Below are 26,996 nucleotides of genomic sequence, written 5' to 3' on the forward strand. Positions count from 1 at the left end.
CCAGTTAAAACTTAAAAAATATATATCATAAGAAAATAAATTAATCATCAAAGTGTTGACAAAAAAAAAAATTAATCATCAAACTTTAAGAATGGTTATTTATTTGTAATGACTTGACAAAATTAATCATAAAATATATATCTTAACCGAGAGAGTTCAAGGGTAGCTACCCTCTCGAGCCAGTCTAGATCTTCACGACTGAAATATGCCTATATAGGATTTTTTAGTAATATTGATATCAACCAAAATTAATTTTCTATATAATACAATCTATTATCTATAACCTATAGATTTGCAAGCTTATTTATATTTTTATGATGGTACGTGAATTAATTTCAGTTATTATAGATCTTGTTACTTCTTTACTATATACTATACTAATACGGTATTAATCTATTTATATATACTGTTTTAGCATTTAATAGTAGATCCATTTAAGTTTTAGACCAACGCATAAACAACTTTGACTACCCGTTATTGTCCCCACACCACGGCCAGAAATGAATTTACTAAACTCCAAATATAAAAAATGGTATTATTATTTGCTTATTATACGAATCTGATTTGACTTAATAATATTTAGTCAAACCCCTTCTTTCTCTCCAAATCCACCAATCACACTTACACACACCTCTTTAATTAATTCTATGCTCCTTTTTTTCTAATATTCCATCAACTTACCACTTGCCATTTCTCTGTTTTTTCTCCCTCAATTTTTGTTCCTTTCATTTGACCCTGCTTGAAACTTTTTTTTTCTTTTTTTTTAATATATTTTGTCGTGTTTCATACTTTAAATATTTTACATAATTTGGATATTTCTCTTAAGCTTAATTCCTTATTCCATATTCCACGCTTATCACAAAATCTTTCTCCTTTGTCTCGCTTTTTTCTTGTGTTCTTTCACATGTGTATATACACACAGAACACACACTTACATTTCTATTATCATATAAAACTTCAACTTTACTTTTTCTCTTCCGAAAAAAACACTATCTAGCTATCTTCTTCATCAAATTCTATTGATTCTGTTTTCCCTCATCCTCCTCCATGGCCATCTCACCTAATTCAAGCTCTTTAGAATTAACAATATCAATTCCAAGCTTCTCTCCATCTCCTTCATCGCCTGGTAAGATCATATCCAAAGATTAACTAAATCATATTTATTATATAGTTTAAATAGTGCGTCTTGGAAAGATATCCAATAAAATTAAAATAATTTTGGTAGGTGGTGATCATCACGGGATGAGAGATTTTGATATTAACCAAACTCCAAAGACGGAAGCAGATCATACGATCGGTGCAACACAACATGCCAACGAAGAGGATAGTAACTCTGGAGGCCGGCGGCGCAAAAAGCTCCGTCTAACCAAAGAGCAATCACATCATCTTGAAGAGAGTTTCATACAAAACCATACCTTAACCCCTGTAAGTATATATAATTGTACAATAATCAATGGTTCCGTCTACGTTTTGCTTACGTTGAAATAAGAAAGATGAAAGAGAAAACAGTTTAATCTTTTTTTCTCTGATGATCATGTCGGCTGATTATGTTTTAATTTGGGTGGCTGATTATGAAACCACAGAAGCAAAAAAAAGATTTGGCCACCTTTTTGAAGCTTAGTCAAAGGCAAGTTGAGGTTTGGTTTCAAAACCGAAGAGCTCGGTACGTATCTATGTACATCTTCATATATTGCATCATCCATATATACAACATACGTATAAACCGTATACGGTGAGGCATGTTATGTATATATATATGGTTTTTGGAAATATGCTTTTAGTGGTTGAGAATATATTAAATAATGAGAGGCGTTGACAGAATATTTATATATAAAGATCGTGTGCGATCGTACATAGATTCTTTACATAATTCATCATATATACTATATACAATTGTAGTTTCGAAAAATGTAGTAAAGTGGAAGTGATCCTTTTTTTATCCAAGTGTTTCACGTTGATTCCCACATACATAGTTATTCATCCATTTTATGCGACACATGAAAAGCCCGTACTCTTATTTTTGTGTCTACGTGTCTATATATAAATGTCCATGATTCAAAATCAAAATATAGAATGAAATAAATGCATCAACAAGAAAAAAGCGATAGGGAACATGAGGGACAAAGTTAGAGACAGTAAATGATGTGTTTTATATTTTCAGCTCATCTCTGGCCAGTCCACAATTATGATGTTTGTCCCATATAGTATACATACAACTTTAATGAAACTTAAACACACACATACACTTTTTGTGAATGTTTTCTCTGTATTGTCTATTATATTCGACATAGACATGATTGTGTACATGCATGTATAGTCTATAGATACATGTTACGCATGGTAGGTTAGTTCATGAAGTCCACAAAGAAGGAAATTAATTAAATACATTACATAGCCCAAACGTTATAAAGTTTGCTGATCAACGAAGAGCCTAAAAGTATAATTCCTCTATCTTATAAAGATTGATGTTTAGAAGGTTTTACACATTTTAAGAAAATAATGATTATTGAGTTTAAATATATTTTTTTCTTTGATTAAAGAGATATTATTTAATTTTAAACCAATAACAATTCAAAATTTTGAATATTTTCAATGATTACTTCTTGAATTTACAAAACATCAATTTTTGTAGGACAAAAGAATATCTTAAAACATCAATTTTTATGAGACATAAAGAGTATATCCTTTTATCGTAATTACCATTTACTTCAAAATAATATTTTTTTAACTTTAATTTATTGTTTAAATTTAGTCTAGAAAAATATGATACTAGATGTCAAGATGATCTTCTTCTAACGTATGGGCATTCCGGGTCAATTAAGCAATCACTTACATATATAATATTACATGTGAACACATAGTACAAAACATGTTTATGGTTAGAATAGTAATATGCAAAGGTCAGTAGAGTAGTCTTCAAAAAGTATAAATTTCTCAAACACCAACCTCGTTAATTAAATATATTAATAATTAAAATTCAGCTTATGTGACAATGGTATAGGATAAAACCTAGAAACTACGTATGATGTAAGCATATTTAATAGTACGCATGGCCACAATAGCAAAATTAATATGGATGGTTACACAAAATTTGATGTATAGGAGTAAGCTAAAGCACACGGAGATGGAATGCGAGTACCTAAAGAGATGGTTCGGGTCGTTGAAGGAGCAAAACCGACGGCTACAAATAGAAGTTGAAGAGCTACGAGCTCTAAAGCCATCATCGACCACGGCTTTAACCATGTGTCCTCGGTGTGAACGTGTGAGTGATGCAGCAGATAATGACTCTAATGCCGTTCAGGAGGGGGCAGCGGTGAGCAGCAGCCGGTCACGGATCACAATTTCCTCTTCCTCTTCCCTCTGTTGACTGGTTTGGTTGAAAGTCAAAAGTCAAAAAGATTGAAACGCCTGTTTCGGGTGTAAAAAGCAAAGATTTGATGATGATTAGAAGGATTTTGTGTATAGTCCACTAATTATTTATTACACCTATAAGGATAAATAGTTTAATCGTCCTTTTATAGCTTTTTCGTTTTTTAAAAAAAAAATATTTTATTTCGTGTTTAACCAAAAACAAACAAACAAATATTGCTTTTCGTGTCTCTTTGGATTGGAGTTATTGACTTGAATTGAGAGATGTTTTATTTTGTGTACGACGAAGAAATGAGAATACCCAACGGAGAAATTATATTTAAAAAAAAATTGTACTAATAGATAGTAGCAACTAAGTTTTGTCCAAAAAAAAAAAAAACAACTAAGAAAATGTAGCATATAGATAATAGATTATTAGATTTCATGGGCAAGGAGAGAGTGTTAAAACATCAAATAATTAACGTCATTGTTATTTTGACTTCTACAAGTCTCAAATAAGGCTGCTATATTTATTCCTGGACTACAAAAACGGTTTTATTCAATTCTGGTGGAGATTTTCACCTACACTTCACCTGATGTCTCATTCCAAAAAATATTGTTTAATTATAGTTTCAAAATAAATGTTGTTATTTCTTTCTATGTTTTACTAGTGGTATTTGGTAATCGGTCCATAATGATTACTATTTTAAAAAAGAATTTGAGGTTGTGATACAAATTAACCCTTATTGTTCATTCGTGTAAAATATATTTTCACAGGATGTTAATATTTTAAGCTGATAGTGTTTTAGATTACGTTAAATATAGATATTTTAAATTAATTACTAACAATATATATGTATATATATATATACATACTGTATTTTTTTTGACATCGTATATACTGTATATGGAGTGTATGTAATAAATAACTACGTATGACCAAGAAAATGTCCAGTCCCGGAAGGCCACAGAAGATATAGATAACTGAAAGGCACCTACTACAAAATAATTTGTTTGGACTAATGGTTTAGTAGTTCTTTGTTATGTCTAATATCTAAGGTTCGAGTCTTATTTTGCTACTTCATGAGTTTTTTGTTTTTTTTTTTCTCTTAAGTTTTGAAAGTGCTTTAGGCCACTTTTAACATAGGCCCGGCTCTGAAAATGTCTCTCCCTCAACAATGACACGAATTAATTCGGATTTGGGTTTTCGTAGCCCAACTCGTAATTTAAGAGATTGAAAGGAAGCCCAATGGGCTACCAGCTCGATACCCGTGTGTCAGGTCTAGCAAACTTGAAATGAAAATCTTCACAATCCAAAATCCTTCTCAACATGAATATTGGATGGGCAATATGATATAATATATAATTGGTCGCTCTTACATTCGTTATAGAAGAAATTAAATGAGTTTATGTATCTGAGGTCCATAAGGACCTTAACACTCTTGGATATGTGAGATAAGTGATTCATACCTTCGATAGAGATCAAATTTTAGCGAGAAAAAAATAGATGATAAAGTGGAGACAAAGACAAGAGTAACAGAGGAATGTGTGTTACTATACAACTACTGAATTAGGAAGATGTATGTATGGATTATGCGACTCTGGCATGCCCATGTGCTTGTCACGTGCTTTCGTTATGGATATGACGCGTGCATGTCAAATGTCCCGCGCTTTTCCTCGTCTTATTGGTCAGAGAGATTCATTATTGGTTGATGTGGTGAACCGAACTATAGCTATGTTAAGTGAAAATAAAGAGACCTCATTAGTCGTTTGACAAAAAAAAAAAAGAGACCTCATTAGTCATTAAACTTAATACATACAAATGCATTACATAACTTACAATCATGAAATCAGGTCTCTTATTTAAAACATACAATTGGCTTGTAGCAAATGGAGAAACATATAAAATCTTCTTGAAATGTATTCTATAAAAATGGTATGTTTGAGGACAACAAATAAAAACAGTTACTTATATTTGATATATGAATATTGTTTGTTTTTTTAATCAGAATCAAGAAGCATATATACATCTAAGAATTTCAAAAAAAAAAAAAAGTGAATAAGACTGTAAATTGATTTCATGTATTTATTGGTTTTTACAAAGGTTTATATATTGTGTTACCGTCACTATAAAGTCAATATATTTTGCAATATAATACTATACGGAAAAAGTTTTATCGCATCACCAAGATGATTACAAAGATGATTCAACCGTGTACGTTATAACATGTCGAATTCATTGTTCACCACTCTCACCCATCTGTCATTCTCTTTTCTATTTGGACTTGCTAGTGAACTTCTAGTCTTTGTCCAGATTATTATTATTCAATAATTGACAATCGATACTTCTAACTATTCATTCTTTACGAAAATTTCACCTTCTTTAATTAATCGCGTGTTTAAGTCACCAGTACCCATCATTGTTCACTTTCAAGATTGTCTAAATCGCCTAGACGTACCTCTTTTTCAGAATTGGGATCAATATTGATCGATCAGTAAGTTTTGAAAAACGAGATCAAGAACTTGTTACACATAATTAAAAACTCTAAAGACAATTTACTCTAGTCTAACTGAGCAGTTGAACACCAGTAATAAACACCAATTAAGCTATAGGTCCGAACTGGATATCCATGCATTGGCTTTGATTGTCCAACATTTAGGTTGTCAAAGTCCACCATTTAGTATGTGTCAAAGAAAAATGGTCCACCATCTAATCAATATTCAAAACATATTATCATGAAGAGAATAGTTTTAATATGATCGCTACCAACACCGTTCTTCTTCTTCTTTTTTTTCTTTTTCTTTTCCCAACGTGTGTGGTTGTTTGTGAGAATGTCGTTTATCTTTCTATTCGGTACGATTGATAAGTATATATCTCAGAGATTATTGGAAGCATCAGTCGTATATTAATCTAAAATTTCGTTATCGTTCCTACAATTCCGTATATCAAAGGCGAGAAAACTATGTTAAGGTTTGACTTGGACTTTGATTATTCAACCACAAACATAATTTAATTTTATTACGCATACAGTGTGATTATTGAATGACACAGTACTTTACTTTCTCTCTCTCTCTTTTTTTTTCTTTCTTTAATTATTATCAAATTTTTTTTTCGTTGTAAGAATCTTTTACTCTATTAAATTCAACTCTAACCTAATTTTTAGATGATATTTATATTAATTGATTTTCTTAACAATTAAAAGAGACCACAATTTTAAACTGTACCATGGTTACGCTGACATATGAAGTGCTTCCAAAAGTTCCCTAAATCTTGTGCCGATATCTAGGATTATTTATTTGGTTAATGAACGTCAATTGCATGAAAATATATATTAAGATATATACGTTGATTCCATTAGGATAAATAACTATTTAAATAAAGTGTTTAACAAAAAGAAAAAAAAAGTCTATAATTTTGGTTTTGTATAAGGACGGCAAATTTTATCTAGCATGCATAAATCGCAATTAATCATTCGAGTTTGGACTTACCTGAGGAAGTTGTGTCGAGTAATATTTTTATGCAATCAGAAAGATACAGCAACACTAAGTCACAAGAAGGTCACGACATTCTCTGTCTCAACCATTTTACTCATGCGGAACTTTGGTTGTGTACTAAAAAGGTAGTATTACCCATATCGGGAAAAAAGTTTATAAGAATAAAAAATAAAATATATATTTTTCTACATATAAAAGTTAATTAAATGATATATACTGTACTAACAAAAATTTTTATATATACCAAATTGAGCTGTTTAATTTTGTAACACTCAAAAACAGAGCGATTCCCATGACATGTTAAATAAACAAAATTGTGATGTTTTATATTGTCAAATTCCAATCGTTTCGTTATTCTATACTAGCATGTGTATTCCAATTTCTGACCATTTACTAAGTTAAGTCTTGAGCTTATCTGAACAAATAATTCAGAAGCGACGTTATAACTAATATCACGAAGGGGAGTTAGACAGTAGCTTAATGATGAGAATATAGGCTAAACATTTATGTCGTCTAAGGAGTAATTGAGTGTTGCCTACTTAACGGGACAAATGAGTAAACCTAACAATAACATATAGACACACTCGACGCCATTAGCCAAATTCCATTTGAGCCATCCAATTTCTTAGTGGATCTTCTTTGTCTCCAGCCCATCTTGTCTCCTTATTTTTATAATCATTACTTTTTCCTAAAAAAGTGATTTATTAAACATCACAATTCACAAAATATAAAGAGGATTTCCAATTTTTTTTTCTTGAGATATTGATTGAACTATTTCTTCTTCCTTTTTTTTCCTTTCTAATTTTAGATTTAGTAATGCAGATATTTATATATATATATATATATATATTAGATATCGGTATTGATTAATTCATACTACGAAAAAATGGATTAGTTAAGAGAATGTGAAAGAAAGGTAAAGTTAAAATACGAAAAGCAAAGAAGAGAGGGGGACAGAAGAGAAAAGGTATGTCTGCGATGCCCATCCCCAAAAGTAGATTGCCACATGTAGACCTTCTTCTTAAGATCTAACTCAGATCCTATTTTTACAAGTAAAATTCTGTTCGCAGACTCAATTTGTATATATTTTTCCCTATTTTACTTATCTTCATGAAACACATTTGCATACAAAATAAAAAAATGAATGGCATGTGTATGTCATAAATATTAAAATTAAACTAGAATGAAAATACTACTTATGTGTATTTTGTTATCTACAATGTAGTCGAACCAAAATGACTAGATTATACAAAGTGTTGAGAAATATTGTTATCAAACAAAACACACGATATTTTACATTACAAGATTTTACATAATAAAACTAAAAGTAATACATATCAATTCTTGAACCAATATCTTTAAGAGAAAAAACAATATTACTATTTTATGATAATATCGATGAAAAAAAAATAACATACAAAAGAATAAAATAAAAATAGTAAAAAGGAACTTGGGTGGTCACGTATTTGCTGTATAAAGAGGTGTAAAGTGGTATCCCCTCCTTAAATTATATCCTCAAAACCCAAACTTGCTCACTCCTTCACACACACACACACTGCTCCCAAGTCCTCTCTCACTTCTTCTTCTTCTTCCCACAGACACCGTTGTTTAACGGTTCTCCTTTTTTTTTCTTTCTCTCTTGTTTCCACTTTTGCCCCCTTCAAGATGATCTCGTGGCACGACCTCTACACGGTTCTCACCGCCGTGATCCCTCTCTACGTAGCTATGATCCTCGCCTACGGCTCTGTCCGGTGGTGGAAGATCTTTTCACCCGACCAATGCTCCGGAATCAACCGTTTCGTCGCCATCTTCGCCGTTCCTCTACTCTCTTTCCACTTCATCTCCACCAACAACCCTTACGCCATGAATCTCCGCTTCATCGCCGCCGACACTCTCCAAAAAATCATCATGTTGTCTCTCTTGGTCCTCTGGGCTAATCTCACCCGTTCCGGTAGTCTCGAGTGGAGCATCACAATCTTTTCCCTCTCAACACTTCCCAACACTCTCGTCATGGGGATTCCTCTCTTGATCGCCATGTACGGCGAGTACTCTGGTTCCCTCATGGTCCAAATCGTCGTCCTCCAGTGTATCATCTGGTACACGCTTCTCCTTTTCCTATTCGAGTTTCGCGGCGCCAAGATGCTCATCATGGAGCAGTTCCCTGAGACGGCTGCCTCAATTGTTTCGTTCAAAGTTGAATCCGATGTCGTTTCACTCGACGGCCATGATTTTCTTGAAACCGACGCTGAGATCGGAGACGACGGGAAGCTTCACGTCACCGTGAGGAAATCAAACGCTTCCCGTCGCTCTTTCTGCGGGCCGAACATGACTCCACGGCCGTCAAACCTCACCGGAGCTGAGATTTACAGCCTTAGCACAACTCCTAGAGGCTCCAATTTCAACCACTCTGATTTTTACTCGATGATGGGTTTCCCCGGTGGCCGTCTCTCCAATTTTGGTCCGGCAGATATGTACTCTGTACAGTCTTCAAGAGGTCCCACTCCTCGACCTTCGAACTTCGAGGAGAACTGCGCCATGGCGTCCTCCCCGAGATTTGGGTATTACCCAGGAGGCGGGGGAGGAGGAGGAGCCGGGTCTTATCCGGCTCCGAATCCAGAATTCTCCTCAACTACCACATCTACCGCCAATAAAGGCGTTAATAAAAACCCAAAAGAGGTCAATACGAATCAGCAGACTACTCTACCAACCAGCGGCAAGTCAAACAGCCATGACGCCAAGGAGCTTCACATGTTCGTATGGAGCTCCAACGGTTCACCCGTTTCAGACCGGGCGGGTCTCAACGTTTTCGGTGGAGCGCCAGACAATGAACAAGGTGGAAGATCTGATCAAGGTGCTAAAGAGATTCGTATGTTAGTACCTGATCAATCTCACAGCCGAGAGAGCAAAGGTTAGTTAGTACATATTTTAAATAACTTTCTTGATAAGTAATTGCAAAATTTCTCAAATTAGGTTTTTGTGTGTGGTGACTATAGCTCTAGCTCATCCAGGGAGTGGAGATTTCGGAGGAGAACAACAATTTAGTTTCGCTGAAAAAGAAGGAGAAAGAGCAAAAGACGCCGAGAATGGACTCAACAAACTCGCTCCAAATTCCTCGGCGGAGCTACAATCAAAGACAGGTCTAGGAGCAGCCGCCGGAGGAGGAGAAAGTCAACGGAAAAACATGCCGCCGGCTAGTGTGATGACAAGGCTGATATTGATAATGGTGTGGAGGAAACTCATCAGAAACCCAAATACTTACTCTAGTCTCATCGGCCTTATTTGGGCTCTCGTCGCTTTCCGGTTAGTAAAAACTTCAAAATTAAAAAATTTGCTTTTTTTTTTTCTTGAGTCGAACCGACCGGTTCTCAAGAAGTTTACATTCCTGTATTGAATATGAAGGTGGCACGTGGAAATGCCAAAAATCATACAGCAATCTATCTCCATTTTATCTGATGCTGGTCTTGGAATGGCAATGTTCAGTTTGGGTAAGTTTATTCTTCGTACTGTGTTTTTATTCCTTTCGAAATTTTTAGATTTTAAGCCATTTAAATGAATAAATCTGGTTCATACCAAACGTGTTATTTATTACAGAGATTGTCTAAATTTTGCACATTTCGTTGACATATCAAACTCATTTACGTAATAATAGAATTAAATTAGGTACTCCATAAATTTGATCAAGAAACAAAAATTTTGGGGATGGACCATCCGACAGGTGGGACAGTGTTGTGAGTGTCTTATTATATAAATGGTAATGGTGGACGACATGGTCTCGTGTTGTTGATAGTCGTCATGGTCCCCATTTTTATGGGACTTGATTGGAACTTTTTTATAGATGTATAGAAATATATATATCTTCATGGCCGGATTTTGAAACTAAACTGTTTGTGTAAAATCGTGTAGGGTTGTTCATGGCGTTGCAACCCAAATTAATTGCTTGTGGGAACTCCGTGGCAACATTTGCGATGGCGGTTAGGTTTCTCACGGGCCCTGCTGTGATGGCGGTTGCTGCCATAGCCATCGGATTGCGTGGTGATTTATTGCGTGTTGCTATAGTTCAGGTAATTTATTTTTAACCATTAATTTCAGCTCTAATATTTTAACGCAGTAAAAAAATGTGGTTTTTTGCTAAGCATTTTTTTAATGGTTTTATAGGCCGCATTACCTCAAGGAATTGTGCCGTTTGTGTTTGCTAAGGAGTACAATGTTCATCCTGCTATTTTAAGTACAGGGTATGTCAGAGATTATATGATTCTTAATCTATTAGACTATATATTACTAATGATATCCTTTTTTTAACATGTAACATTGCAAACCGTATGATTTTGGCAGGGTAATATTCGGAATGCTTATAGCGCTTCCGATCACACTGGTTTACTACATTTTACTCGGGTTATAAGCTTTCAATTACGAAAACCGCGAGAAAGGATCGATTGTAGAGGGAGAAGGGGAAAAGAGATTGTCTCATGGAACAAACTAAAAGCTTAGAGTATATAAGTAAAACTAGGGAGTAGCATGATTTAAGGAATGATGATGCCTACATTACAAGCCAAGAAACACTTTCTTCTCCCATATTTTACAGATAGAATATTGGGAGATAATTTGAGTGAGACAATGGGACGCTGATAAGGAGGAGCAAAACATGGGGCAACGAGACAGAAAAAAAAAAGATAAATAAAAGATTGGAGGAAGTAGACAACTTCTTATTTTTTGTAACTTTTATATTTTTTACACCAGTCATTATTGTTTTTAATGTGTTCTTTGATTAGGTTTGGGGTAACTACTAGTTGATTACTGTGTAGATTTTGTTTTAGCCAAGAAAAAGTGTGGTTTTTTATTTTGAATCTCCCCTTGTTCCAAATTTCACATGAGCATATAACACTATTAAAGTAAAGAGTTTCTAGTAAAAAACTTATAAGAATATATGTTATTCCTCTTATATTATTGAGATTTGTAATCAGATTTGGTAGATTATTCTTTTCTGCAGTTGTAAATGATGAGAGTTGGGAGAATTGGGTTAGGCGCTTTGGCATTGAAAGCATTTCGTTTCATCATTAATTTAAGCTGGTAGTGATGTAATTAATAGTCCATGTACTGAGTAGGGATGATGAACAATTATTTTAAAAAGATCAAGAAAAGGCAGAAAGATAATTAAAAAGTCAGAAGCTTATATAAAAGTTTTATAAAAAAGGTGCTTTATCTTTTCTTTATTTGTTTTCTCTAATTTCTTTCGATCTTTTTTTTTTAATAAAGTAGAGTGTATGTTTCTTTTTTGTCAACAAAGTAGAAAATGGATATAAACATAAATTGACTGATATATATATATATGCACTAAAACAAATCTTTTATATATTAAATAAAAGAGAAACACACTTTTGAAAAAAAACTGATGTGTCGCCGCCAGATAGCTCTGTGCACCTTTTAGCAAAATACTCTTAAATTTTATACTTAATTACATTAACATGTCATTATATATTTTTTAAAAAACTATTAACTGAATAATAATTAGATATGTCATCATTTCTCACACAAATTTAAATATCACATATTCAAAATAATTAAATAATTACATACTATTTTGAAGCAAAATTTCACTAAAATTTACTTAAAAATATACAAGTCAAAGTTATATTTCTTAAATTCATTATAAGTAAAATATTTTAAAAAGGCTACAAAAACATATCAATTAATATAAAATTAATAAAAACAATGAACATGTTACTTATTAACAAAATCATAAAAAACAAAATATAATTTTTTTATGTTAGTATTAATAGCATAATAATTTAAATAACAAGCTTTTCATAGTTATTATAATTGATTATAAAAAGAAATATATTATCCCTGAATTATCTCACACTCATTAAAAGAAACTTAATTCCCAATAAATATAGATTTATATATATGTTCACAAATAAGTATTAAAATGACAAAAAAAAATTAGGGAATATCATGATGTGTGATTCTTTATATATATATCTAAGTATGTAAACTAATTAATCTCAACATTTGGTGTGATTATTCATTAAAAATGAAAAAATTGATAACCGATTAGGAATATATGTTCTAATTATACATTAATCTATGTGTTATTAAAAAGGAATGAGACAAAAACCCTTATCATTATAAATAAACTTTGTATCCAAAAAAAATCATAATATTTAAAATGGGTGATTATTAGATTATGCAAAATTGTTATAGTTACTCAATTAACCATATATATAAATTTGATTTTTAAAGTGCACAAAAATATATATTGCCATAAATTGTAATATTTTATAAATATATTCTTCACCACGTTCACATATTTCACGGATGAAATGTATACTGACACGAATACGTTGATTTTGGAATTTCATTAATTTTTTCATAATGGTTTTTTTGGTAAGAATCTGTCATTTATAGAAAATATTAACAAAACGACTAACTCAAAATATTTAAATAGCCTAATCAAAAATATTAAATCAATAAATTAGATTATCTTCAGAAAAATTAGTTTAGAATCTGATTGTTACTAACATATAATAAAATTAAATAATTAAACTACCGAGTAATTTAGTATATGTTGTTATGGTTACATAAGAAACATGCAAAATTGTTATGATCACAAAATAAAACATAAGAGATATGAATCTGATTTTTAAAACCATACAAAAGACATGTTGCAATAAATAGTAAAATTTTATCAATATTTTATGTACTATACAACCTGTTACGTATTCAAAAATTTCACGGGTTAAACGTATTTTTTACACGAAAAACGCAGCTTTAAATAAATAAATAAAAAAAATTTAGTTACACATTATGTTTGACACAAACAAATATTGGTTTTAGGATAATAATTTTATTTTTAACAATTTTCTTTAGATAGATTTATCCCGCATATAGTGCGGGTTGTTACCTAGTTCTATTTTATACTGTATTTGCTAAAATGATAGTAAGAAAATATATTTTTTCATTTCTGTTTTTAAAATAACATAGATTTAGTATGTGTTTTTAGCAGTTACCATGTTATATTATTCAATATGACACTAATTAATAATAGAAATTTTATGATTTGTGTTGTGAAAGTAAGAGACAAGGTTATGTTCTCCTCTTCTTATTATTGATTCAATCGAATAGAGGTTACATATATATAGTAAAGGCAAAGCCTTAGTACAAAACCGAGTAGGAATAGGAAATAGGTAATGGACCTTCGGCCATGGGCCGTACCCACCAAGACATGTAATGGGCCGGTTATGGAAGTCCACTCCAAGTGTTTTACAACACTCCCCCTTGGATGACATAACCGTGCCGATGCTAAGGATCAACGCAATACGCTTGGGGGTGCTGCCTCATTAAAACCTTACCAGGAAAACCCATTGGGACAAAACCATGGCGAAGGAAAAAAAGTACAGCACGCATTGCTCCCCCTGTTCCAAGCATCACTGAAAATCTATAAGTCTCCGCATTCCAATCTGATGCGCGAGTTTCTTGAATGTTAATGCCGGTAAAGACTTGGTGAAGAGATCGGCTGAGTTGTCGCAAGATTGAACTTGTACCACTTGAACTTCTCTGGCCTTCTGTAATTCGTGTGTGAAGAAGAACTTGGGTAATATGTGCTTCGTCCGATCTCCCTTGATGTAACCTTCCTTAAGCTGTGCGATGCAGGCCATATTGTCTTCATAGATAACCGTAGCTTCCTTATCATCGGACATTCCACAATCTGATCGGATGTGTTGAGTTATCGACCTCAACCACACACACTCACGGCTGGCTTCATGCATTGCTAAGATTTCGGCATGATTAGATGAAGTGGCTGCAATGGTTTGCTTCATAGAACGCCACGAAATAGCTGTACCACCGTGTGTAAACACATAGCCGGTTTGAGACCTAGCATTATGCGGATCCGATAGATAACTTGCATCAGCAAAACCAACTAAACCTTCTTTTTATGGTTAGTATAAAATAAACCAAAATCTGTCGTCCCTTGTAGGTAACGCAACACATGTTTAATACCGTTCCAGTGCCTTTGGGTCGGACAAGAACTAAACCTTGCCATGAGGTTCAAAGAAAAACAAATATTTGGTCTAGTGTGGCTAGCCAAGAACACTAACGCTCCTATAGCACTGAGGTATGGCAGTTCTGGACCAAGAACTTCTTCATCGTCCTTCTTTGGACCGAATGGATCTTTATCCAAATCAAGGCTCCTCACAACCATCGGGCTAGTCAATGGGTGAGCTTGGTCCATATTAAACCTCTTGAGTACCTTTTCAGTATATGTCATTTGATGCACAAGGATTCCATCATTTATGTACTCAAGTTGCAATCCCAAACAGAATCTTGTCTTGCCTAGGTCTTTCATCTCAAATTCTTTCCTTAGATATTCGATTGTTTGGGCGATTTCCCCAGAGGTTCCTAGGATATTCAAATCATCCACATATACTGCTATTATTACAAACCCTTTGTTTGCAAACTTCTTTATAAATATACATGGACTGATCAAATCATTTTTATAGCCCTCTTTGGCTAGGTACTCACTTAGCCTATTGTACCACATTCTTCCACTTTGTTTCAGTCCATTAAGGGATATGTTTAGCCTTATGCAGTATTGTTCTCGAGAACCGCTCTTATCTTTGAGCTCTATACCCTCTGGTAATCTCATATAAATCTCATTATCCAGTGGACCATATAAGTATGCGGTTACTACATCCATTAACCGCAAATCCAGTTTTTCTCTTATAGCCAGACTTATTAGATATCTAAAAGTAGTTGCATCCATCACAGGGGAGTAAGTCTCCTCATAATATATTCCTGGTCTTTGGGAGAATCCTTGTGCCACAAGCCATGCCTTATATCTCACGATTTCATTATTCTCATTTCTCTTCCTTACAAAGACCCATTTATGTCCAACTGACTTTATATCGAATAGTGTCCTTAAGATCGGACCAAACACATTCCTCTTCTTTTAAGAGTTTAACTCCATGTCAATGGCTTCTTTCCATTTTAGCCAATCTTTACTTTGAGTGCACTCTAATATAGACGCGGGTTCATGATCCTCATTCATCTCAAGTGCTACCTTGTATGCAAATATATCATCAATGTCGACATCCTTACGGTTCCATTGTATTCCAGACATGATATAATTGATTGAGATCTCATTATTATCAATACCTTCAGGACCTTGAGGTTCAGCGTCCCAAACCTCATTCGGTGCTTTAGGATTTACCGCGGCCATGTCTGTTATTTCCTTAACCTTGGTTTGATTTGCACCTTTCTTAGATTTCCGAAGGTTCTAAGAAACCTAATGGTCTACCTCGTTTCAAACGGGTCTTAGACTCTGTAGCAACTTGCTTATTGTGTTCCTTCTGAACATCAATACGTACTGGTTCATTACAAGCTGGTATGTATGATTTGGTTACTCTCTTTGGGTCAGCAAAGGAATCTGGCAATTGTATAGCTAGTTTTTGCAAATGTATAATCTTTGGACCTCTGCATCACATGCTAGAGTCCGAGGATCTTGCCAATTCAAGGATGTTTGATTCCAAGTTATTTCTTTAACCAGCTTGTTATTCTCTCCACCTAACATAGGAAATTCGGATTCAGCAAACTGACAATCCGCGTATCTGGCCTTAAATAAATCACCCGTAGTTGGTTCAAGATACTTAATAATGGTGGGAGAATCATATCCAACATATATTCCCATCCTCCTTTGAGGTCCCATCTTAGTTCTATGTGGTGGAGCAATCAGTACATAAACGGCACACCTGAATGTTTTGAGATGGGATATGTCTGGCTCATGACCCGTTAATAGTTGGGATGGTGAATACTTATGTTTACTAGATGGCATGATGCGTATTAGTTCAGCTGCATGTAATACTGTGTGTCCCCAAGCCGACACAAGAAGCTTCGACCTCATAAGCAATGGTCGAGCAATCAATTGAATACGTTTAATGAAGGATTCAGCTAATCCATTTTGTGTATGGACATGTGCCACAGGATGTTCCACATTTACCCCCATGGACATACAATATTCATTAAATGCTTGGGATGTAAATTCACCAGCATTATCTAGACGTATAGTCTTAACTGGAAAATCTGGATAGTGGGCTCTTAGCCGTATAATCTGGGCCAGCAATTTAGCAAACACAAGGTTTCTAGTTGACAATAGACAAACATGCGACCATATGGTCGATGCGTCGATTAGAACTATAAAGTATCTAAACGTCCCACATGGTGGGTGTATTGGTCCACAAATATCTCCTTGTATCCTTTCCAGAAAATGCAAAGTTTCTTTATTTACTTTTGTTGGTGATGGCCTTATAATAAGTTTCCCTTGTGCACATGCTACACACGTGAGATGTTTAGGGATAACTTTCCTCTCTTTAAGAGTGTGCCCATTAAAATTCATTATTAATTTACGCATCATGTTCGAACCCGGATGGCCAAGCCGGTCATGCCATAAGGTGAACTGTTCATTGAACATCTTGTTCATTGCCAAGTTAGCCTCTATCATATCAATCTTAGCATGGTAAATACCAGTGGCTAGTGCAGGTATAGACTCTAGGACTTTCTTATGTCCTTGGGTGATTTCTGTAATTTCTAGAAACTCTTTGTCTCTTTCACCCTTTGTCTCAACATGGAAACCATTCAAACGAATGTCCTTAAAGCTCAATAAACTTTTCCTTGAGCTGGGTAAATATAATGCATCACTTATTTCAAGATGTGTGTCGTTAGGTAGCAAAATATTAGCCTGGTCGTAGCCTTCAATTAGGCTTGCTATACCCGCAATTGTACTAACATTGGCACTTTTCATAATGAAATTAATAAAATATCTCTTATCCTTCAAAATTGTGTGGCTGGATCCACTATCCACCACAAGTATGTTTAATATAGACAAGAATTTATGTTTTAAACCTTAAAGTAATAAAACAAGCAAATATATTGAAGGAAATAAATAATTTGAATTTAAACCAAAATAATTGTCCAAAATAATAATCCATTCAAATGCAAAACATAAACCACAAAATTAAATTAAAACAACATTTGAGTTTAATTATCCTCTCCTAAACAATCGGAGGTTTCATACTCTAGTTGGTCATCATTCTCATAGTCGAAATCCCCTTCACCATCGAGATGAACCAAGTTAGCTTCCAGATTTTTCTTTAGACTCTCTTGATAGAGATCAACAAGGTGCTTAGGAGTTCTGCATGTCTTAAGCCAGTGGTTCTCCATACCACATCTATGGCAAGTGGACTTGGTCTTAAATTGTGGTTTAAATTGCCCACGGCCTCTTCCCCGACTACGGCCGAAGCCGAATCGGTTTCCACGACCAGGACCACCACGTCCTTGATAGGTCCCATGACCAGGACCACCACGTCCACCTCCTCCACGGCCACGGCCATACTTGTCCCTATGGACATAGTTGGACTCCTTAGTCTCTTTCGGCTCTTTAGGCTCTTGAGGGTTTTTCTTTGCCAAATCAACACCTTGTAAGCTTCTAGTAGTGGAGCAGTACCAGGAGGTCTCAATGCACTATTCATCATCAATAGCTCATTGTTCTGCTCAGCAAGCAGCAAACAAGAGATGAGGTCCGCATAGGTCTTAAACCCCTTTTCACGATACTGTTGTTGAAGCAGTATGTTATTGGAGTGAAAGGTAGAGAATGTCTTCTCTAGCAGATCCTTCTCCGTAACCTCAATACCACACAAACTTAAAATCGACACTATCTTAAATAGTGCCGAATTGTACTCGTCCACGGATTTAAAATCCTGGATCCTTAGGTTTTTCCAATCAAATTGAGCCTTTGGTAGGAGCACTGTCTTTTGGTGTCCATATCTGCTTTTCAACTCTGTCCAAAGGTCAATAGGATCTTCAATAGTGAGGTACTAGTCCTTGAGACTATCAGCAAGGTGATGGCGTATATGCATAATCGCCTTGTACTTGTTCTTTTCAGAACATTCAGAATCCTCCTCAATGCACTCGCACAAATCCTTTGATTTCAGATGGATCTTAGTGTCCAAAGCCCATCGCAAGTAGTTGTCTCCCGAGACATTGAGAGCAGCATAGGAGAGGTTGTTGAGCTTTGACATCTGCATAATACAAAACAAAACATCTGATAGTTAGCATGCGGTATTTGAGACCGAACCATGCAATCAATATTAGGACATGCGGTATTTGAGACCAAACCATGCCATCAACCATTAGGTCATGCGGTATTTAAGACCGATCCATGTCTTAATATTACACTCAAATTTCGTGGCTTATGTATGCATGCAAAGACAACAAACCTAGATAGATACTAGCATGCATAGATTTCCTTTTTCTTAAATAGTTTTGAGTTTTAGTAATTTTCCTTTTACTAGATTGGATTTCCTTTTTCTTAACATTGGATAACAACAAAGTTTTAGGAAATACTTCTTAAACCTTTAAGATAATAATTATAATTAATTTAGAACTTATCCAAATTTATTTTCATGTAAACTTAGAATTATTTCCGATTTTAATTAGGATTGTTAGGGTTTTGATTTTTAGCAAATAATTAAGCATAATTGGATTTAACCTAGAACAAACAGTTTTATATTTTCTCTATATGAATTTCGAATTTAATAATTTAGTTCTAGGGTTCTTATGCAATAAACAATCAAATAGCCCTAAACTTTTAATCTTAAGCAATTCGGATTTTAGGGTTTAGTTTTAAGGTTTTAAGTAATCAAATCTCAAACAATCAAACAATCATCATCGGATTTTAGTCATGGTATAAACAGTTTAATTTCAATCAATCTAAATAACCTATAACGACCGATTTTAAAGTTTTAAAGTTATATGGTTTAGGATTTCGAATCTTATAAACTTGTTTGTTTGATTATGTACTTGTAGATTTAGAGTTCCAATAGATTTAAGGATCAAGTTCGATTTATGGGTTCTAAGAAGGTTTGATTTTATTTACCTTCCACCGTTTGGAGGTTGACTGGATTTGAACCGGGAGCTAAAGACCTCGGTTGTACCTTGAGCTGATCCGCGAACCACGAACCTCGAACAGGATAAGAACAAAGACTTGATCACGAACAGAAACCGGACCACGAACTAGGACTGATCACGAACTAGTCACGGACAGAGAATCGAACAGGAACTAGCCGCGAACACCGATGGGAACTGATCGCCGGGTTTGGACGAACAAGAAGTAAAAGCGGCGGCGGTTTTTAGGGTTTTAAAGTAAGGGTTTTTTTTCAGCTGGTTTTAGAGCTTCGTGCTGATAACGTGTTGTAAAAGTAAGAGAAAATGTTATGTTCTCTTCTTCTTATTATTGATTCAATCGAATAGAGGTCACATATATATAAAAAGGCAAAGCTTTAGTACAAAACCGACTAGGAATAGGAAATAGGTAATGGGCCTTCGGCCACGGGCCATACCCACCAAGACATATAATGGGTCGGTTATGGAAGTTTACTCCAAGTGTTTACAACAATTTGATTGTTATAGCTGGCAATTTTTTTTTAATTTTTAGTTATCTTATAAGTAAATAATATTATAAATTGTATCTGGTTTGAAGTTTAAACTAATATCTACATGTTCGGATTCAACACAGATAAATATTTTTGCAACTTCATATCATTGTGCTTCAAATAAATATGTATTTTTAAAATAGTATCACTCATATAATTAATAATATTTGTTTTCTTATTATATGTATTATCTTTATAATTAATTAGACATACATATTTTTTTGCCAAAACATTTCCCAATAATTATGAACCGCTAGTAATTCGGTTTATTTAATATTTCCCATTCACATACTTTTTGAAGTTCAAATTGACCTAAACCAATATAGATCAACGGAAGAAAATCACGTTTAAAATCAATATAGAGTACTTAAAACACGTTTAAAATCAATCTTTATAGAAGAAAAAACTAAAACTAAAACTAAAACTAAAACTAAAACGAGAAAAGTCAAGAATCATCAACGGAAGAAATAAACATAGTGTTTGCTGTTTTATATACTTGATCACCTAATCCAGACGTAAAACGATAAGAGTAATCACTAATCAGAGATTAAGTAAGTTATTAGTGGGAAAAACGTTGATTGGGCTCCGAGTAGACGAGTACCAATTTAATGTGTTGTCGCATTGGATGGGAACATAAGGGGACGCATATCGAAAGAAGTCTTAAAACAGTTAATCCACCGTCAATGACTTAAAAAACTGGTCGGCTAATCTATAATTAAATTAATTATTCAAGATTAGCAAGTGTCTCTATTTAAGAGGTCTTATTAGACCAACATGCGTCGCACAAAAAGCTGTAATGGGCTATGTGCACCTCCATTTCAGTCAGTTATAATAATACTCCTCCACAAATCTATTTGTTTCTAGCCAATGGTATTTTGTTATTATCGAAAATTCGTCATGGAATCAGAAACATTTATCGGTAATATCGTCACGTATTTTGGACTCTGCATAGAATGGGATTGTCTCGATGATAAAAGATTAACATGACAAAAATCGATGCATGATTAATTGAATCTCCTAAAAAAATTGGTAACAGTAAACAAATTTCTTGAGGAAAGCGAGGTATATATATGTTATGTGTAGTTTATGGACTATATATATCGTGATGTGCTAACTTCTAAAGAACAACTAAAAATACTTGAATACAGTATAAATTTTAGTATAGTAATATGTATAATGCAAACAGAAAACCACTGTCAATTTTCACATATCACAATCAAAGTATGGTATTGGTATCACTCAACTATATAATGACATATAACAAATCTGTAAGCAAATAAATTAGAAAAACACATTATGTTGAAGAATCGCATATAAACTTTTGATGTGGAAAGAAAAAGTTGTCATGTTCGAGCAGGAAACATACATGGACCAAGGTCCGTTTATAGTACGTGCGAGGTGTATTATAGGAGATCAAGTTCCGAAATTTTTTTTATGTACACTAACTTAAAGCGCTAATGGTTTTTCAAATATTTTATGCTTATTCTTTAACATGTTTGCACAAATAATATAATATATTATTGAGAAAATTAACAGTCTCGTTATAACGTATATGACGTACGTAATTATAATTATGAACATTTCACTTTAGTGCAGGTTGGACTAATTTTAACACTCGGATTTCGACGAATCCAAACACGACACACATCCGTCAATCAGTTGGGCTAAACGAATACTCCGACAGATGCTTACACTTAACCACGTAATTCTTTCTGTTGTTCACATCTCTTTACTTTCTAATGTTCTTAAAGATCATATTGAGTTGTGGTCAAAACCCTACCCGTTAATCCATTTATGTTTCATAGCTCTTTTGACTAGTCAAGTGATTTACTTCTGATTAAACGTTGGATTATCTCCGAAAAACACCCCAATAGTTGTCAAAACATTATACTGTTGTACGTCTTCGTTTTTGTCGCAGGTTTCCATTTGATCTTTGTAAATCATCCAAATCTTTTAGATTGTCCGACATCTTGAAAAATTTTGAACAGAACAAAACACACCTACAGCCTAGTTATTTTTTTTTCTGTTATAAATTCAAATTTTAAATTAAAATACTTGTGTGCATGTAATCAAAGTTTTTTGAAAAAATATTAAGTTTAAGTTTTAACTATCTTATTCCTTAATTTTTTAAACAGTAGTTTTGTTCCGCATGAGTTGGATACCTTATAGTGTGCTAACCATACGACTAATATTATTATCGAGCCGGTGCTAATATCCACATGTGCATACACTCTAATAATAGATAGTGTACATACTAGAAAATGTGAATAATTTTCGAAACATGAATGCTTCTTCCTTGTTTGCTTCTCCTCAACTCGCGCGGGATGTCTATAAATTTATTATTATCTATATGCCCACTCCTCTCATGTGCTCACAAATTCCCTTCATTGGCGTCTTGTGTTACGTTTATCTCCATTGGAATTTTCCCGTTATAACATTGCTTTCATTGTGATTTGATCAAATTGGGCCATGCATGTAAACGGCTTTCGCAAGACCGGAACGTCCACCCTACAACACGATGGGCAAAGCGTAGGGATAGGGACGTCGAAAACACGAATGCACAATCCGTTTATTGAACGAACAAACCTTTGAAGATGATGATTAATGAAACTAGAATGAAAAGAAATGGACGTGTAACAGATAAGAGCTATGTATCATCCAATTGAATTCAAAGACATTGAATTGAAGTAACAAAAGAATGGACCCAAAAGAAGAAGGAAAAGAACAACTGTGACTTAGTTGTCCCATATATGTTGAAGGCAATGGATCGCGAGTCACATTATACCTGTCGAAGAAAACGAAAGAAAATATGTGGATCACAATGTGCTAGCGTAGATCCAAATAGTCTCTCTGTCCCTACACTTTTGAAACTAATCATCCCAAGTCCCAACCCTCCTTACCATAAATGTGCATTATTTTTATTGTTACAAAAATGTGCATATTATTTAGAGTAGATAATGTAAATGAAAAAGAATGAAGATTTACTAACGTAGATAAAAAAATTCGTAAGTTGCGATTTGAGTATATTTTCTAAATTGGCGAAAGGAACCTTCAAAATTATAGTGAAATCTTTAACACGTTATTTTAAAATATATTCATTTGATAAAATATAGAATAATAGGATGACAGACCACATGGCTACCAGTCAATTTAATAAAATAAATTAATACAAAAAAAAAGCATGCGACGGAGAAAATTAACGTGTTATGCAACATTTTGACACGAGTAAAACCGTACAATAAGATGTCCACATAATAAATAATATATTACAAAAAAAAATCTTGTAAAAGTCAAATGAAAAAGGAAAAAAAAATCTGGTAATTTTCTGAAATAGTGATTTTTTTTTAATACATTTTCTTAGAGTGCAAAGAATCTATTGCTTGTGTAAAGTATAGGAGATGTATATAGTGGATATATACATTATATTATCCTTTAATCTTACAAGCATATTTCATCATGATTACCAATTTACTATACATAAACTATAAGTTCGACAGGGGGTTTGCGAGCATAAGGTAAATGAAAAATTGAAAGAAGATGATTGGGGAAAAGTTTGATGAGAGGATATGGTGGTGTCCTCGTGTGCGTGGCTGCATTCTCGTGGCATACCATCAGGCATCACCATACTAATAATTGAAATCCAATATATATAAAATTCATGAATCAACAAAAGCAAAATTAAAGAGAAAAGTAAACGTGAATAGATTGAGAGAGAGAAGGACAGGTGAAGGTGGGTGTCGGCCGAACCACGGACACCGGTCGGACTCTCAAGACAAAGGAAGTTTTGCGTCTGGGGACCATTCACACTCCCTCAATATATACAACCATGCCAACTCCTCCAACTCGATCCATCCTTCTTTTTAATTTTCAGTAACCATAAATACATCGATTAATATAATATAGTGGAATTATGTTTTTTTTTTCCCTATTGTTAATGAATTTAGACCACCTTAAGATATATTCTTCTTGCATTAGCGGTATGTTTTCTTATGGTTTGTTTGGTTGATTCTCGACACAATTTCGAAAATATCGACAATACATGTTGCCATTTCTCTTGTCAAAAAGAAAAAGCGAGGTTTTTGGTATTTAAAAATAGAATTAGAAAGGAAAGAGAAAGAAGTGTTGTATAGTTTAAAAGGAAAAAAACAAAGGAATGTAAAGGCAAATACAAGTGTATGTATCCCGGCATTAGTTTGGTTTTGTGTACTTGTTTGTTGTGTTACATGTTCTTTGGTTACTTTTCATCACGTTATCTTTGGTTCGCTTCACTTTTCTTCTTTTCTTTTCAATATACTCATCCAGTATTTGTTATATTCTTCATTTAAAAAAAAAAAAACAAAAGCCCGATATCCGAATTCATATCATGTAAGCTCTATAAAAACCTTATCAGGTGTAACGTCTTAGCAAAAAAAAAAATTAAACAGACACATCGAGAGCTTACACCTTGTCGTAAACTCCTTATCGTGAGTTACTTTGTCATCATAAACCATTGTCGAAGTCGAACAATGACTTTATATAAGCATCCATATAGTAAAACCGCGAATTGGTGAGGAAATACACTTCTGTACTCCATTGGATCTAAGTATCACTTGACATGGCTTTCTCCAAGAAATTGGATTGAACATTTTTCCTATGCTTTAACAGTGTTTGTTTTGATAGCCACATAGAAAAAACCTTACGTTCCTATAGAGACTGAAAGAGTTCATGCACTACCATGTCAGAGATTATACTATTTAGAATGATGGCTACTAGAGAATAGATTATAAAACCCATGACAGAGAATAGATTATAAAAGTTTCGTCCAACTCCACCCACACAATCGCAGCATCTCTATGAACATCAGCCCCATTCTGATCTTGGAACCTAGTATTTTGATCACTAATTTCTTTCACCTCCTTGATTCGAACATAAGCATTTCAAAATGTACCTATCTGAAGGAAACAAATACTTGAATTAGATGCTTATATCAGAATGTAATGTGTTACTTGCAGTTTTGCTTTAGATGCTTCTTTGACTTTCATTTTTTTCTCAGGGAAAAGTAGTCTCTTGCATTTCTTCAACCATAACAGCCAGTTCAAGCTAAAACATTGAAACCATGAGAGTGCTCAGTTTTTCTCTTTTTGAAATGAAACATAATCTCTACGATGAAAAGTAATAAAGCTAACTTGGCTAAAGAAAAAAAATCATCTGCCATGAGACTGACCTCGAGTTTTAGTCACATTCCCTATAGTTTCGGCTTTACCATCCCTATCCCTCCATCTCATTGATCTATAAATTTATTGTGTTTTCGATACCAAATGATCAAACAAAGGTTTTTTTTTGCTTTACTGCATATATCTGAGATATGTTGATATTTGCCAGGTCCTTACCGTTGTTTCCCTTTCGTTCCGGCCGCCTCGTAATCTCCTTGTTCAAATCTTCTCCTGAAACCATATAATCATTATGATAAATTGAAACTCAAAAACTGAAACAGTACTGCTAGACCAAAACTGATATGAGCACATATATACTTTCTTTGGTTACTTCCAAAATTTGTTCTGCTTTGACTTCTTTTATTTTGCACATCAATTTTACCGTTGCACATTTATGCTCTCATGAAAAAACAAAGCTTAGAGGCTAAAACTGTCCTCTCATGGGTAGACATCAAGAAGTTTCCACTGATAGTTCCATTGAACCTTTGACATCTTTCATCATCCTTAATGTATCTATTTTGTTTCCCCTACAACCACAAGAAATCCACCAGCATTAGATTTTTGTGTCAAAAGATAAAAGTAACTCTAATAATTAATTGGCTGTGGAACTTCATCAAACTTAAAAAGAATGATTCAAAGATTTGTAACTAAACACTAAATATCCTAACTCCACCACTCAATCTAATCACTGCTATAAATTCTAAATTCGCAAACAAACTAAAACGAGGTAAGATCAGATCCCAAACAAACCATGCGGCTCTCCATCTACCGGTATTAGATCTTCTGGCGGCGATTCCACAGTGGTCAACGTCGCCGGTGACGTATTCTTCTTTGAGAAAATAAGCTTCTCCAAGAGTCGTCATTCTTATCTCTATCTCCCTACTGCTTTATCTCTATCACGACTGAGCCATGGCTTCCGGATTACTTGATCGGTTTCTTCACAACTCTACGGTGGCGGGTTGGTGATGGTCCTGTGTCGCCTTCTCCGTACGACTCCCGTCTTCCTGGCTCGCCGGTGGTTCTGTTCCGGCGAGTATCCGCTGCTTCGTGGGAAGGCGGTTCCAAATCGGGTTCTCTGATTGAAGAAGATTAGGGTTTCTGGAATAGATCGGTTAGCTACTGGTTTAGATAGGTTTAAACCCGGGTCGATTTTGGTTTGGTATAGTTGGACTGTTCCTTAGGGGATTATTGTATGGCCTATTCGAAAATAGCCCAATGGACTTTTTTTTTTCTAATAAAGGGTTTCCAATTTATTAAAAACATATGTCCAGTCCAATTACGCATCAATCTTGTGATGATTGTTTGTTTATAATAAATTGTCTATTTAGTATTATATGTACTATATACGCATGATCCTGAGTTTATCATCTTTTTAAATACAGTAAAACCTCTACAAATTAATAATGTTGGGAGCACGAAATTTTATTAATTTATAGTGATATTAATTTATCTATAAATTAATAATTATTATTTTATA

General features: G+C 34.0%; 2 protein-coding genes, 1 long non-coding RNA gene and 1 pseudogene across 7 annotated transcripts; 2 read left to right on the forward strand and 2 right to left on the reverse strand.

Moving 5' to 3' along the window:
- Positions 1 to 674: 674 nt before the first annotated feature.
- LOC104750937 (homeobox-leucine zipper protein ATHB-X) lies at positions 675 to 3,552 on the forward strand. The gene is made up of 4 exons (XM_010472797.3): positions 675 to 1,126; positions 1,226 to 1,425; positions 1,584 to 1,663; positions 3,103 to 3,552. Exons 1-4 carry the CDS (start codon positions 1,048 to 1,050, stop codon positions 3,365 to 3,367), a joined length of 624 nt encoding a protein of 207 aa, XP_010471099.1. The 5' UTR covers positions 675 to 1,047; the 3' UTR covers positions 3,368 to 3,552.
- A 4,149-nt stretch (positions 3,553 to 7,701) lies between these two features.
- On the forward strand, positions 7,702 to 11,737 carry LOC104750939 (auxin efflux carrier component 3-like). The gene is made up of 6 exons (XM_019238499.2): positions 7,702 to 9,751; positions 9,837 to 10,143; positions 10,243 to 10,328; positions 10,747 to 10,904; positions 10,999 to 11,075; positions 11,176 to 11,737. Exons 1-6 carry the CDS (start codon positions 8,509 to 8,511, stop codon positions 11,240 to 11,242), a joined length of 1,938 nt encoding a protein of 645 aa, XP_019094044.1. The 5' UTR covers positions 7,702 to 8,508; the 3' UTR covers positions 11,243 to 11,737.
- Positions 11,738 to 17,874: 6,137 nt separating this feature from the next.
- LOC147925783 (uncharacterized) lies at positions 17,875 to 18,914 on the reverse strand (annotated as a pseudogene).
- A 5,760-nt stretch (positions 18,915 to 24,674) lies between these two features.
- Positions 24,675 to 26,735, reverse strand: LOC104750940 (uncharacterized). 5 transcript variants are annotated; one of them, XR_761734.3, is made up of 5 exons: positions 26,270 to 26,735; positions 25,838 to 26,046; positions 25,697 to 25,750; positions 25,531 to 25,595; positions 24,675 to 25,406 (listed from the first exon to the last, which is right to left on the reverse strand). It is a non-coding gene; the product is annotated as an uncharacterized LOC104750940 (long non-coding RNA). The 5 variants fall into 5 exon arrangements; XR_015585268.1 differs by having other exon boundaries at positions 25,902 to 26,046; positions 26,270 to 26,640; XR_015585267.1 differs by having other exon boundaries at positions 24,675 to 25,258; positions 26,270 to 26,624.
- Between the last annotated feature and the right edge of the window lie 261 nt (positions 26,736 to 26,996).

The sequence above is a fragment of the Camelina sativa genome, chromosome 16 (genome assembly GCF_030686135.1).
Source record: "Camelina sativa cultivar CO46 ecotype springtype chromosome 16, ASM3068613v1".
Lineage (NCBI taxonomy): Eukaryota > Viridiplantae > Streptophyta > Magnoliopsida > Brassicales > Brassicaceae > Camelina > Camelina sativa.